Genomic DNA, 15,357 nt, shown 5'->3' on the forward strand with positions numbered 1-15,357 from the left:
AGAAAAAAATTCTCATTGGCCGTATGCCGTATGTGCAAGTGAGAACGCACGAGGGCTAGGGACGCGCGCTTTCAGGGGGAGCGAACGCACGACGGAGAGCAAACGCAACTTCCCAGTGGAAGGGGAGCGGTGGCAGAGGAGTGGGAGAGGGGAGCTGGTGGGAGAGGAGTAAAAACGGCGTTAAGCCGTTCCGTCACGTAGACATCGCGCTAGCGCTCTTATCAGTTGCCCTTACGACTCGCCATGGCCCAGCCGCGTGCTGTTCGTTCGGAGGAACAACGCAACGAGCGATGGGGAACTAGCGACTCAGTCTCCCACGCGAAAGGAGGACAGCGGGAAGGCAGCGCGGGAGGGAGGGGTTGCGGCTTCTGCTCTGCGAGCAACTTGTACATTGCGCGTCGCCAGGCGGTCGCGCGCACCGTATCTTGAAAGCGATCTGCAACACGGCTCCTAGCCCTTACCTTTGTATGCGCTGTGCTTTCGCCACTCAGTTTCCGTTGAAGCGATAGACCGCATCAACCCTCGCCCGCTGCTGCTGGCGCGCTTGCTCACGCCAGCGTTTTGACAGCGGTTGTGTACGGTCACACAAACAACGCGCACAACTGTTGTCGACGGCGGCGGCGTTTTGCCCGCGTTCGCACCGAACGCGCGTGGCGTTGGTGACGTGTTTATGAAGAACGTGCCAACCTTTGCCGTACACCCTATGGCGGTGTACCGTAGCGACCACAAGGCCATGGTCCCTGTGGTCACTAAATAAATGAAAACCACCGGATCATTTATATTTCTCATTTTTAATAGTTCAAATAACCAATTACACCATCACATCTTAATAGTCATAATTGGAAATTCATAATTCCCACCATAGTACAGCTTCGCTGGTCTTCCATCTCCACCCCAGTGGAAGGGCTGACAGTGTTTCTTTTCCTTATTGTTCCACATTTCAATTAAAAAGGGAACGCTTATTTTTCCTTATGATTTCCTTGGCTTCACTGTCTGTTAGCGTCGCGCCGTTTTTACCCCCACTAAGACAGCGATGAACGGGGTGGCCCAAGAAAATACCGCACGGCTCCTCGTAATTCCTCTTTCAAGTGTTCGTTCTTCCACTAACCACGTGGCTCATGACGGCCGCAGGTCCCATAAACAATTGCTTGCTACATATTCAAGATATGCCACGGAAAAGTCTCTCGAAACTCGGTAAGGTCACGCTCCAGCATACATGAGCCCTCTCAGACGCAACTTACGACACTTCCTGGCCACGTGTACGTGACTCCTCATTCTGAAGTTTGGTCCGCCTCCTTCCGAACAACGAATTTTTTAAAGCTGGACTGCTGCATAAAGAAACACGCGCACGGAGTAAAAACTATGACCACTACTAAGCTCGAAGGCGTTGGGGAAAAAAAGTAGTAAAAAAAAAAAAAACATGGCCCAACACAGTGTGGAACCGCTTCATAGAGAAACGGACCGTGGGTCGAGGTCCCCCTTAATTAAGCATTTTGTGGGCGGCGTATAAACGCGGCACTTGGGTGAGTTGTGCAAGTCTCTTGACCAACCTTTCGCACTTCCTGCTTCAGGCGTCGGCTTTCTTTCACAAGCGGCCCCTACAAAGACCTTAGCCGTCAACTTCGCAACCGATTTCATCGAAAACAGAATTTCTTTGGTTGTGCCGGCAACCATTTCTGACGCGCGACAGTTTTTTTTATATAATAAACTCGCATTTGGCATTATTATTCCTTGATAGCTGAAGTTAGCATTAGAGTTGAAGCTCATCGCGGGATACCTAAGGCCAGTTGTTTTCGAAACAAACTGTGCACGCGAAGGTGAGACCACGTTTAGAAAAAAAATTGCAGTCGTGAGATCTAATTTCATGCCTTCCTTTCTAATATTTTTTTTTCTTTTGGGCATGGCGAAATTATTATGATCATCATTTCTGAGTTTCAACAATAACAGATGAAAGCGGCGATCCGAGGCGACGCCGATGAACTCTGCAGGTGAGCCACTGTAGCAGCCATATCGCTTTATGGCGGGCACACACTTCGTTTCATATCAACACTGCAACAACTACGCAAATAGCACTGTCACTGAAGTCTCACTCCGTGCGTTTCGCAGTGCGTTTGTCGTTAAACTGCGAAGCTTTCAGTGGACTATCAACTCCATATAATATTACAGCTTGCGAATGAAATGCTAGGAACGTCAAATCAGCCTTATTTTTGCGCAAGTTCTCTGCTTACAGTACGCGACCTGCTATGCTTTAGTCGCGAGCCCAAGCGATGCGCTGAGGCCACTGGTCGCAGAAGCGTGCCCCTCCACTTATTTGTTCAGTGGTTAATAGGTTGATGAGGCAAATCAAAGATAGGTTAAATAGGTTGAATAGGCAAGGAACATGATGATGATATTCAACTATGTCAAGTGCACACTGCGACGGATAGATCAAGAGGGGCAATAGGAGGCATTGAGTTCCTACAAAATTTATACCGTAGTGAGAAATCTGGTGCTACTGTCGACAAGCACCGCCAATGTATGCAACATCTAGCATCGGCATAATGGCCAATATAGAGATTCGCCTTTTAACTTTGGTCTTTGGGCTTTCAACAACTTCGAGTTTCTTATTTTAGTCCTAATTTGTTATCGCATATTATTTGTCCGGCAATGATTAACATAATGTAACCTCGTTCCTGCCATCTTAGCGTTCTCAAAACATTGCAAATATAGTCAACTGTTCAGAGAGTAAAAAAATGTTCGCCCGCTGTTGTGTTAGGGCACAAATGTAATATATATTTAGTGGCATGCATACTGGAAAGTGTAGACATTTGTGTACTGTAAATAACGTGTACTATAAATAACTATAATAATTTAGCTGCGACTGGCTTAAAGAAACGTGCAACACAGCTGAACCAGGAAGAATATGAGAAGCCTCAGTGCGCTTTCTCAACGAAACCATGCCAAAATGCAGACACATCGATGGATGGTACTTGAACGACTGCAGCGCCAGATTACACCCTAGTAATTATATAATGAAATTCTACGGCAAGAGCGTGAACCTCTGAGATTGCGGGCCGGTGCGTTAATCTCGGAGTCCACGGCAAGCCTCACAGGCATATCAAGCAAACAGACGAAGAAAAAGCATCGTGAAGTGCGCTTAGAATACGGTGAGCTGACAAGAACATTCAGGATGTTGCATCGAAACGCCAACCTATATCACACGATGTCACACTTTCCCGTCTGTATTTGGTCAAAGAAAAACAGTTTCTTGTGTCGATTGATGAGACGGTTACCTTCACCTCGTACTCGGAGGAAGCAGTCATCAGCTACACGTGCTCCAATGTCACGTTAGCAAAAATAAGCGCTCACATTTAGGCCCACGTGTCCAGCTTCCGACCAGACTTGGCATCGGCATGTTATAGAACAGGAGCGCATGCGCACGGCCACGGACAGAGCTTAAGGAAACGTTGACACAGGTGCACGTAGCGTTGTTGTTCAAAATTTCGTGCCAGTTTCGTGCCCTCCCTATGGGACTGTGTCAGCGTATTTTAGTTTAACACTCAAACCTTCAAATTACCTGCCGTAGCGCCTCGTCGCCAGCGTTAGTTGCCCAAAACTCCATAGCCAACCGATTCCTTCCACCAAATTTTGCGGAGATAAAACGTTTTGCCTACAGACGACAACGATTTCTTTCCTTCGCGAGCAAAGCGCATCTGCTCCGAACGGTGACACGAAGTTGCAGACGCGCAATTGCCTTGAGCTAAACAGAAACCAGCCGCCTTCTCGGCGAGCGCGCAATCTGCTATTTGCCTCCGTTTCTGCTTTATTCATGAAGAGCGCATTTCAGCTGCAAGCGGGTTCACAGCGGCAAAAAAAAAAGATAGTAAAAAGAGTGAGATAAACGTGAGCAAGCATCGAAACTGTCGCGCGGAAGGAGGCATCTCAGACGACTACACAAAGCGGAGACGCGCGCGCGTGCGCTCATTTGAACTGACCCTTCTGCTTAGATAAGTTTAAGTGTTCGCTTGTTAAGTTCGCTTGTAAATGTTCACTTGTAAATGTTCGCTTGTAAAGTTTAAAAGTTCGCATCAGTTCACTTTCAGCATGCTTAAAAATACCCTATGGAGAGGGCTGCTTTCTTTATTGGCGTGTGCGAATATTAGTTTTTGAAGCCAATTCGAGTACGAATCGAATAGTGCCAGAATCACGTCGAATACATTTCCGGAAATGGTTCTCGCATCCTAGTATTCAAACGTTAGCAAGTTTCCGTCATTACATTGCACGTTACGAAGCATTGTTTACTAAAAGCACAAACGGAGCATTAAGTACAAACAACCAATATGATCTCGTACTCAGGACTAACTTCGGAGCATATACGTGGTCACGCATTATCAGAACAAAGATTTTGAAAAAGGCTACTGGCATTGCGCTGATGAACACTAGGTAACGAAGATCCCGGCCGCGGCGGCCGCATTTCTGTGGAGGTGCAATACAAGAACGCTCGGCTACTTTGCATTGGGCGAAATTCCGGTGATCCTAATTATTCGGGACCCTCCACTTTGGCGCCCCCTATAGCCAACTGTGCTGTTTGGGAACGTTAGATCCCACAATTTATTAAGCTTAAAAAGGCAGTTTTGTTGGATAGTTAACATATGTGCACATGTATGGGCCTGCATCGGAAACGGTCGTCGCCTACGGCAATTGATTGGATTCTTGGGTTTGATGTGCCAAAACCATGATTTGATTATGAGGCACGCCGTAGTGGGGGACTACAGATTAATTTTGAACCACCAGAGGATCTTTAACGTGCCCCCAATGCGCGGGACACGGGCGGTTTTACATTTCGCCCCCATCGAAATTCGGCCGCCGCGGCCAGAATTTGATCCCGCGACCTCGTGCTTAGCAGCACAACGTCATAGGCCGCTAAGCCACGGCGGCAGGTGTGACGCAATGGCAGAGCGAAAACAGCAAAATCCTTCTGAAGTTTGAGTGATCGCGGCTGATGGAGCCCATGTTATATCAAACAACGTGGCAACAAAGTGCACTCAGATTCAATCGGAAGATAACACAAAGGTTCAGCATACATAAAAAGTACGAAATCTGCAGTGCCCACTGCCGGATCTCATTACTGAGCGAGATGTGTGCGAGCGTGTGAGCGTCTACTTTGACCATCGGGATAAAATGCATAGAATGTTTGCAACAATGTTATGTTTGATGGCGCACACGTGACGTCTTGAATTATTCTGAAAACTTAGTGCGCTTCATTCTTGACAAGCAACTGGAAGATTTACCAGCAGAGGGTGCCGGCAGACTGAGAGAACAGCATTTTTCTCACCTTGTCGTCACGGGTGCCGTACGAGGCTGTCTGCCACCTGCTCGCGTGTTTCCTTCTAATAAAATTCATGATATTACTAGCAGCTTTGCTTCCACTTTGAACGCTTCTTGTCAGACTTCAAACGAACGGTTATCATTGATCGATAAAGGTGCGCAGAGCATCGACGCGTCACAATTACAGGGAATGAGGTGCCGCAGTGAAGGACAAGTTGTGACGAAGCATTTGTTTTTCTTTAACGAGACCACGAACCATGCAACGTCACTGCTCCAGTCAACTTGCGCCAACACGTTGTCATCGTTATGACAGCCTTGCTATTATCAAAGCATCTACTGCCTGGCTGCCCACGTGACCATACTAAGCGACACATACGAGCTGCACTACAGTCGTGTCTGCCGCCGGTGGCATACGCGCCTTTCAACCATGCGTCCTCGAACTGTCGTTTCCCTAATGATCCTCAGCGTCTTCCTGCTGACTGTGGTCTTCACGGTGCTCCTCTTGTTCGGTGAGTAAGGCGACTGCGCTTGAAAGGTGGCTGTATTCTCTGTGAAAAGTGAGGCATAGTGCAAAAGAAAAGGCACAGGGGCGCCAGAAGAGACACCTAGCACACGCAGCGCTCATGTTCATTCAACAAGCGCTGACCAAAAACAAAGTCCCGTTGTCGAAACGCTGGCTCTCAGCTTGTAATACTAGAGGTGAATGAATTCTGGGGTTTTACGTGCCAAAACCACGACTTGATTATGGGGCCCGCCGTAGTGGGGGGGACTCCGGATTAATTTTGACCACCAGGGGATCTTTAACGTGCACCCAGTCCACGGGACACGGGCGTTCTTGCATTTCGCCCCCTTCGAAATGCGGCCTCCGCGGCCGGGATTTGATCCGGGACCTCGGGCTTAGCAGCGCAACACCATCGCCGCTAAACCACCGCGGCGGGTGGAATGTAAAGTTGTGCACGCGATTGAGATGAGGACATGAGAGGAACAGAAACACAAAGTGTGTTTGTGTGTTGCGAGCTTTTTTTCTGCCCTCGTCTCGTATTCGCGCTACACAAGTATTGCAAGATGGCATACCCAGTGCGCTTCGTAACCGTATAGTTCTTAGCTTCGATTGTGTGTCCATTGTTGACGAAAAAAAGTTGTGTTTGTGACATGTCATCAAGTGTGCTCGTGCCTTTTCTTGAGCTATGCGCTGTTTTTCCCAGTTTCACGACATGAGAAAACCAACTGTAGCCTTGTAGCCCTCTCGTGACCCCTGCCTGCCATACGATTGGTGATCGGCAGTTGGCAGTTCCAGCCATACCTGCATGTAGCCAAGAGTATTTGAACGGTGCGGCTTGACGAGCACGATGGCGAATTTCTTGCTTGCTGGCGCCCTCGGGGCTTAAATTGATCTCTTTGCGCAGAGCGAAACAAGCGATACAATATTCACGTAGCCGCGCATTATCATCAAACGTCATTCGCGTACAGTGTGACCGTCGGTCGCAAACGATTCCCAGTGCTGCTATCCAGGGCACACGGGTCCCGCACTCAGTGTAACTGCACCTGCGTGTAATCGCAATATTTATGACAATGAACAAGCGAGCGGGTGTCGCTCGGTACAGGCAGAGAACTCCGCCGCGAGTGGCATGCGCGCTCTCGTAGTTTTGTACCTTTAGTGGATACACTCCCTGTTCGCGCTCGGGCGACGTCTACTACGCTCTGTTGCCAAACCGTAAGTCAATGCTCATGCGCACGACACCTCATGTTCCGTCTATTGACGGTAGCACGAGCGTGACTGCGTATAAGTGCGTCCGGTCGCATCCTGCCGGTGAACTTACAACTTGCGAAAGTGCGCCCGCGGCGCTCGCCAGAGTACTCGGCCTGCGTGAATGGTGAGCGCTGCCGATATTGAAAACATATAGCATATATAGACATATACGATAAATTGCATGTGCATTATATAGAACAAACCGCTGTCGCAGCAGTGAATGCCGGGATGATCTTCCACAACTTTGTGAACGTTATTGTGATGCTCACGCAAGCGGTCTTGTCCAGCGGTTTCGGCATTCACTGTCGTGTACCTCTTTCTAAAGAGAATGGCTATGTTTGCGTTTGTCGCCCATTTTTTTGTGGTTGGTCGGTGGTCGGACTACTCAAGGAAAACGTTCATTGGGGCTACTCGCTTACTGACAATCATCGTCGATGGTTTCAGCATATTTTTCTTTAAATCAATGCAAAGTGACGGCAAAGCATAGGACCCAGCTAACCGTGAAATTATTGATGCTGAGACGATAAGGCAAGTTTGGTGATGCGTCTCGGTGCAGCGGCCGTCGCACTCAAAAATATTAGTTTTACTATATCGCCAGGCTTTGAGGCCAATTGCGGGCACGTGCTTGGAAAGTGACAGTTCACTTCTGGTATCAGTCGCCCTCAATTGCCTTGTTTTGTTTTCACAAGTTCTTCACAAAAATAAAATTAGTTGGAAGTCGGCATTCTTTCAATCTTTGCCTATCCCTTATTTTTTTATACGTGCGCTTTGTGAACAATACAAAATTAACCGTTACCAGCTCGCCCAAACTACCCCGCTTCGCTCAACTGCCGAGCCGACAGAGCGTAATGTGAGGGTGCGTCCATTTAGTACCTACCGTCGCTTTGCATTCAAATTGATCACGACGTCGATTCGTGGCTACGGTACACACGCTTATCAGAGATGTAAATTCTACACAATTCTCTGCAGCGCATAAACGCGTGATTTTTTAGTGGACTTGGGCGTATCGAGTGGCAGGGCGGTCAGCGCCTTGTCGCCTGCTGAAGCATATATAGGAGATGTAGGCGCATGCGTGCGGGGTGTCCGTCTGTTTGAGCATAATTTGCTAGGGTCGTTTCTTTCAGCCCGTGAAGGATTCAGCCCGCGATGGCCACTGCTGCTTGCCCGCTTCTAATGCAAGCAGAAATGTGCTCCCGTGGCTCTTTACGCATACACATAATGGTTACAATAAGCGATTGCGAACGTTAGATGACCGGTAAGTAGCACAGGCTTCTGACGCTTTTCACCGGAGTGACACATGCTAATGCATCTTCATGCCCTCAAAGGAGGTGCTCAGGCGAAGCGATTTCCTGTACTAAAACTGTCAAGATTCCATTGTAGGCTAAACAGCGCAAAGTAGACAACGCCATGAGAAAAGTAGACAAAGTGTTTTACAACTAGACAAGGCATTGTTTACCTTGTCACACGTTTCTTCTGTTCAGCGCCGTTTAGTCAGCCATAAAGTCACACAAACGCGCCCAACTTTCTGTTCTCGTAAGATTCCATGGTCGTGTACCTTGGTGTTCAAAATGAGAATCTGACGTCGTGTCGTTCTAGATGCGTCCATTCATGCGAAATTTGCACCTGAATGTCCGGCACGCTTTGGTGAACGCAGGACAATTGCAGTGTCGACGTTTTCACATTAGAAGCCAGAAAAAAAGTCGCCGAATTTGAAGGCTAGCCTTGCATGTTTTAGATGTATAAATAGCTCTTAAATACATTTAGCTGCTCGTTGCCACTTTCGACGTAAGCGCGCTCGGTGACTGTGCAGTCTACGTCAAAAACGTTTATGGACCAAGAGAATTAAGAGACATTAGAACCGAATTATTCTGAACAATAATTATGGCGAGGTTACTCGCTGACTGGCATCGCAGTTTGCGTGACTCTAGTGGGAGAACATGACGTTATATTCTAAGAATAGAACTATGCACAGATGTTCGAGCGAAGGTATGGCAGGGCGGCGCGTAGCGATAGTGTGACCGATATATTACGTCAGCGGCTGGGGACGGCTCGTAGCGCTGTAGTCCGCGATAATTGTCAGCATTATCAGCATTGTTGCCTATTGCGGCGCAAATGTTCTGTAAGCGCAAATCGAATACTGCTGATTCAGAATTTGATGTGTGTTTCGTCAAATGCTGCATATATCGTACACTTCTTTGGAATCCGAAGCTTCCTTTCTATTGTAGTGCCTTAACATGTTCTTATGTTTTAGTTCATTTGTCATGCTCATGTGAATCACTTTTAGTTCTGCTCTTGCTATGTCACCACCATTGCCAGAAAAGGGGAACAGAGGTACAGTCGGCATTAAAAGTTCGCGGAATGCAGGAGTCTGGGAAAATGCTGCATACCTCCGCAGATATAGGGCACACAGCCTGGTAATGGGATTTCCGGTCTGGGGTATACTAGTGCATGCGAATAACGTGTGGTTTAACTGGCTACGGTCACAACCTGCTCGGTTACTACATGGTTAGTAACATTTTTGCAGATCCGGCGGTCCGCAAACTTGGGTTGGTGACTGTACCTTGAACCTGTCATCGAGTAACAGCTCTTTTCTTGCCTAGATCCATTTCACAATCTTTGTATTGCGAAGAACCAGTCAGCGAATGTTTAAATACACTCTGGTGTTCTCTTTCTAGTTCCGTCGTTGCGGTTCACCAGGACTCAAACCGCGTGCGACACTCCGGCCAAAATGCAACGCGTGTCGCCGCACACCGTCGCGGCGGCTGTCGCGGCGCAAAATGCCGGCGCTGCCACTCCGCCATTGTCACCATTCCAGCACGCGGAGCGAGCCGCCGCCGTCCAAGACCGCGGTCGTGGCTCAGGGCCGGCATCTGCCCAAGCCCATAGGCTTTCACGTCGTCGCCGTCGTGCTAGGCTTCTTACTGCTGTGGCTGCTGCGTACCACCGGGATTCTGCTACCAGCGCTGATCGCCGTGTCAGCTCTGGCTGCGCTCGTTGTGCCCCTGGGCCACCGAATGGCCACCACGGAGACCGGAGGGCCGACGTGTGGACTCAGCGCCATCTGCCGCCTCACCGAGACCGCTCGGAACCAACGTGCACCTGCGCATGGACCTGGCCGGTCTCCCTGAACCATACGTGAAGCACGTCGGCCGCCTGCTAGCACTCATGCAGGGCATCAACTGCGACCGTGTCGAGCAGAGCTGCAGTCGCATCTCGTTCTCGGACCTGCTTCCTTTCTGAGAAGGCAGATCCTGGAGATGACTCCGGCTCGAGAGAAACCATCTCCAAGACCGAATGACAAAGGGACTAACTTACCTGCATGCATGACCGAAGACTATGTACTTCAATCAATCAGTCTTTTATTTTCTCTGAAATAGAGAAGGAGACAGGACTAAAAGCTCGCGAGCTTCACAGAGGACCGGCCTCATTCTTCAACTTCGAGGTACAGCAGACCAACAACAAGAGATAATTTTTCCCAATTCAGACTATATGCTCATTTCAGCACAAACGCCGCTGCGTTTGCAAAAGATTGTTTCATTCTGCGTGTATACCAGTAAACCATAGCGACATCTGCTGACAGGCGAATGAGCAAACCATCCCGATCTGTCAGTCTCAAAATTAAGGGATCGAAGTTTCTGCTCACGCTGCGATTTTAGCCGCTGACAACAGCACTTTTTCGACCTTTCCGTGCTGATCTCGTTTTCAATTGCTTAAGCACTGTTCATGTATGCCATGACAGTCATGGTAGAGGAAGAGGGGAGTGTATACATATGCCTCTGTACCAGGAAATAAAAGTTCTGAATGAAGTTAGCGCTGACTGTGCTTGCGTCCATCTTTTGTGTTCAAGCTCCGATTGTTGTGCCCTACAATGCTTATAGCGTTTTTCCTTTTTTTTTTTACTGACAACGCTGCAACTCTCAATTCCTTTCATATGTTTTTATGTCCAGCCTATATAATAAATATTGTGCGTCAAGGTTAACGGCTCACCGAAACACGTACAGTATGGTCCACTGTTAAAGGGAACACCTGATTAGAGTGCAAGTCCCGATTACTACAAGAACCACACAAGAAAGCATCCACAATAATTCTTTGTCAATTTATTTCTGTCTCATGCGTTATATCAGCCACTCATTTTCGTGAAAATGCTAAGATTTCTTAAAGTTGAGCAAGATAAAATACTAAACTGGTGTTCCTTTGTAAGAGTGAACCTTACAGAGCCTCAGGTAGCCAAATTAGTCCGTAGTCCCCCACTACGGCGTGCCTCATAATCATATGCTGGGTTTGGCACATAAATTTAATTTTGAGAGTGAACCGTATATCAGGTTTATAAAGGACATATTATTGCCCTGAATGGTGTCAGTTAAAGCATTTACTGCAGCCTTGAGCTTGTACATTGCCGTAACACATGATATAAAAACTTGCACAATTGTTGGCCGCGACCAGTTTGCGGTTATATTGACAGAAGAAAGTGGTTAAACGTGAACTCGCGCGGCAGCCCGGACTGTAGTACCGGGTCACCAACTCAAAGCCGATGACATACACTTGTGTGTATATAGGGGGTGTCCCAACTATCATGCACAAAGATTCAAAAATATGCAAATGCCACGTAGCTGGAGAGAACCAAGGTAATGTTGTTTGCCGTCGCTTGGAGATACTCAGGTTATTTTTGCACTGCGCCTGATTGCATAATTAGTATTAATTAATGAACTTCTCAAATATTATATTTAGAGGAAATGTGTCGATGAGAAAATTGTATAGCCACATTAAATACTCCCGATACAGCTTTCTGTTGCTCAATACGTGCTATATAAAGATGTTTTTCCGAACATGAAAGAAGCCGCAAAGTGCTACGAGCGTCCAGTCGCGCGGGAAATTTGCGTGTATTCTCGGGCTTCTTTCACGCACGGAAAAACACTTTTATGTCACACGTATTGAGCAAAAGAAAGCTGTATCGGGAGTATTTAATGTTGCTCTACAGTTTTCTCATTGACACTTATAATTGAATTATAATAATTGAAAAGTTGATTAATTAAGACTGATTCTCTCTACTGTACCTGACATTCGAACACTACCACGCATTAAATGCAAATAATTTTGACTTTCCAGAAGGGATCGCCAGTCATCCTCTAGAGTCTGTAAAGGACTACGTTTATCTAGGTCAAAAACTCACAGGGGATCCTGATTATGAGAAAGAAATTTACAGAAGAATAAAATTGGGTTTGAGTGCATACGGCAGACATTTTCAAATCCTGATTGGGAGCTTACCACTGTCGTTGAAAAGAAAAGTGTACAATCATTGCATTCTACCGGTGCTAACATATGGGGCAGAAATTTGGAGGTTAACAAAGAAGCTCGAGAACAAGTTAAGGAGCGCCCAAAGATCTATGGAACGAAAAATGTTAGGCCTAACGTTAAGAGAGAGGAAGAGAGCGGTGTGGATCAGAGAACAAACGGGAATAGCCGATATCCTAGTTGACATTAGGAGGAAAAAATGGAGCTGGGCAGGCCATGTAATGCGTAGGATAGATAACCGGTGGACCATTAGAGTTACAGAATGGATACCAAGAGAAGGGAAGCGCAGTCGAGGACGGCAGAAAACTGGGTGGAGTGATGAAGTTAGGAAATTTGCAGGCGCAAGTTGGAATCAGCTAGCGCAAGACAGGGGTAATTGGAGATCACAGGGAGGGGCCTTCGTTCTGCAGTGGACATAAATATAGGCTGATGATGTGAGGTGATGTGTATAAGGCGTGGCGTTTTGCCTCCTACACGAGTTTAAGTTGCCGCAAAAACACCAATGCCACGCTGGTTTATTGGCTGGCGTCACGTCAACATGCGGATTTGGCAAAGTGCAAGCTCTCCGAGAGTCATTTAGCAACCGGAGCCTTGTTAGTATAACGTAAATCCGGTTCAGTGAGTTTCAATAATCTGTGGTACATGTCGACGGCCCATATGCAAAACTGAACCAGAAGTACAACTGCAATTTCATGTCCAGAATCTCCAAGTGTACTTGCTGCACGTTCGAGTCCAATCTGAAGGTGACGTAAAAGCTCATGGCTTCGCTTCAGACCCGCCAAACTGGTTCAGTGGCAACGACGTTCTGCTGCTAAGCACAAAGTAACGGGCAAGACAAAGTAACAAAGCCACGGCTACTGCATTCCAGCGAGAGTGGTTTGCAAGGACACTCTTGAACTAATGTTTTGGCACACCTTATGCCGGTGTCACACGTACACTTCTGATCGCGATGGGGGCCGATCCGGATGGAGATTGATCCGGATCGAGTGTTGCTACACGGCCATTTGCGATCGCGATCTTGTGGGATCCGGATCCGGACAATCGCGATCCATGAATCGGGATCAGGCCTCTTGATGGCGATCGCAGGCTGACGTATGCGCCCTCTAGCGAAGTATTTTCGAAAACGCTGAAGACAAAAGGGGAAGGCAGCTCAATAAAAAGAAATGGCTGAGGTTTAACTCTTGCAAACCTATTTATCACGAGCGAAAGGTCTGTCTGACTTGGTTTTGCGAAGTCCGCTTCGACTCCTTCTCCTTGTTGCTGTTCGTGTTGCTGAACGACGGCGGCGGCTGCAGTAGCTTCGATCTTGGCACGCTTCCGCGCTTGGTAAGCTTCTCTATAACGTGCTAATCGGCCTCCCTTTGCTCTGGTGTTTCAGCAGCCAACTTTGCCTTTGCTTGGGATTTCGCAGCCTTCCGTCTAGCTATATCTACTAGATGATTGGATTCAGCCTGCCGCTTGCACTAAAGCGCACGCGCAGATGGCCCAGCCAGCACGCCATCCATGGCGAGACTGAGTGACCAAGCGCCGGTGAAGCAGCCATTAAACCCTCGCCTAGTCACGTGCATGGTACCGCAGTGGCGAGGCTCCGAGCGAGCGCAGCTGCGAGGCCTCTCCATAGCGGATCACGTGGCATGACGTCACACCTGCCACACATGCGCTCCGGTGGCTCAAGGTCATTGCGACGCGATGAATCACCTTGCGAGTCATGCCGTAGTAGAGCTTTTGGTCTGAAAACATTTAAAAACGTTTTTCTCAGCAATAGTAAGCTGTAAAATTCAAATAGTGTCCAAATTTAACCATATTTCGCGAATCCGAATTTATAGCCAAGGCATTACGCAGTTCCGAGAGTTTCCGACGATCAGCAGACGATAATAATCCCATCCGGATGATCCGGATCGTTGGACCGTGTAGCAGCGACCATTGCTGATCGCAATCAAGAAATCAGATCCGGATAGGCTCCGATCGCGATCAGAAGTGTACGTGTGACACCTGTATTAGATAATCACGGATGGCCCAAATTATTCCGGAACTCACAACTACGTTGTCTCCCATGGCTGCTGTGTTGCTTTCCGACGTCACACCCCATGAGTCAAGTTTCGTTTCAATGTTTGTTCTGACTTAACTCTTACAGAATATAGCAGCCGACCCCGCTCCTCGTCCCCCTATGCCCACTGCCTGTACCACGACAACGCGTAGATAACGCTTAGCTAAAGAGCCTATAGAAAAGTGGTGTCTAACATTCTGAAGCACGTAAATATACTAGCATTGGAGAACTGTTTCAAATGCTGTAATGGTAATACTGATAAGCAATACCTTAAAGTACCTGCCGATAACTGCCGATAACTGCAATATATTTCGGCAAGAATGAAGCTTCGCAAGTGATAAGGAAGCGTCGATCTAAACATCCAAGTGAAGTGAGGGACGAACAGGGAAAGACCGGCAGATTAACCTAGGACATGCCCGGATTGGCTACCCTACACTTCGAGTAGATTTACAGAAAGCGCGCTTGGTTATGAAACAAAAACGAAAAATAAAAAAGATCGCTTTCTTTTTTCTTTGTCCGTCTCCATGCTGTAGTCTTCCTTTGCCGCTTTAGAAGCTACGAAGCAAAAGTGCGAACTCATTACTTTATATTGAAGGATTTTCTCTTTGACAGCCTAACACCAACTTTTTTTTTTTTTATTTTTTGTAATCTTGGTTCCATCTTTTTCTCGGCATCATTCTAACTTCCTTGAATGGGTGTCGGCGCTTCGTGAACTGGCACGTCAGTCACATTTTCACCTGTCTTTATACTTGGCGCTCAAAGTTGGTGTGTCCTTCTCTAGTAGCGCTGCTTCAGCTTAGTTCTAAAGATGAATCAACCAGCCCTCACCAAGATGTTTACTAAGGCTAATTTCTTCTACAATGGGATCCTTCCTCTTATCGCCAACCTTGCAAACCCTACGCAAGCCTCAACCTCATCGCCATCACGTAAACGTGCGAGTCACGTTCCTTGGCCTACAACC

General features: G+C 47.6%; 1 protein-coding gene across 1 annotated transcript; it reads left to right on the forward strand.

The window, feature by feature from the left end:
• Positions 1 to 5,603: 5,603 nt before the first annotated feature.
• On the forward strand, positions 5,604 to 11,094 carry LOC125940540 (uncharacterized). The gene is made up of 2 exons (XM_049656826.1): positions 5,604 to 5,816; positions 9,733 to 11,094. Exons 1-2 carry the CDS (start codon positions 5,735 to 5,737, stop codon positions 10,194 to 10,196), a joined length of 546 nt encoding a protein of 181 aa, XP_049512783.1. The 5' UTR covers positions 5,604 to 5,734; the 3' UTR covers positions 10,197 to 11,094.
• The last annotated feature ends 4,263 nt before the right edge of the window (positions 11,095 to 15,357 follow it).

Source organism: Dermacentor silvarum, chromosome 10, assembly GCF_013339745.2.
Source record: "Dermacentor silvarum isolate Dsil-2018 chromosome 10, BIME_Dsil_1.4, whole genome shotgun sequence".
Classification (NCBI taxonomy): Eukaryota; Metazoa; Arthropoda; class Arachnida; order Ixodida; family Ixodidae; genus Dermacentor; species Dermacentor silvarum.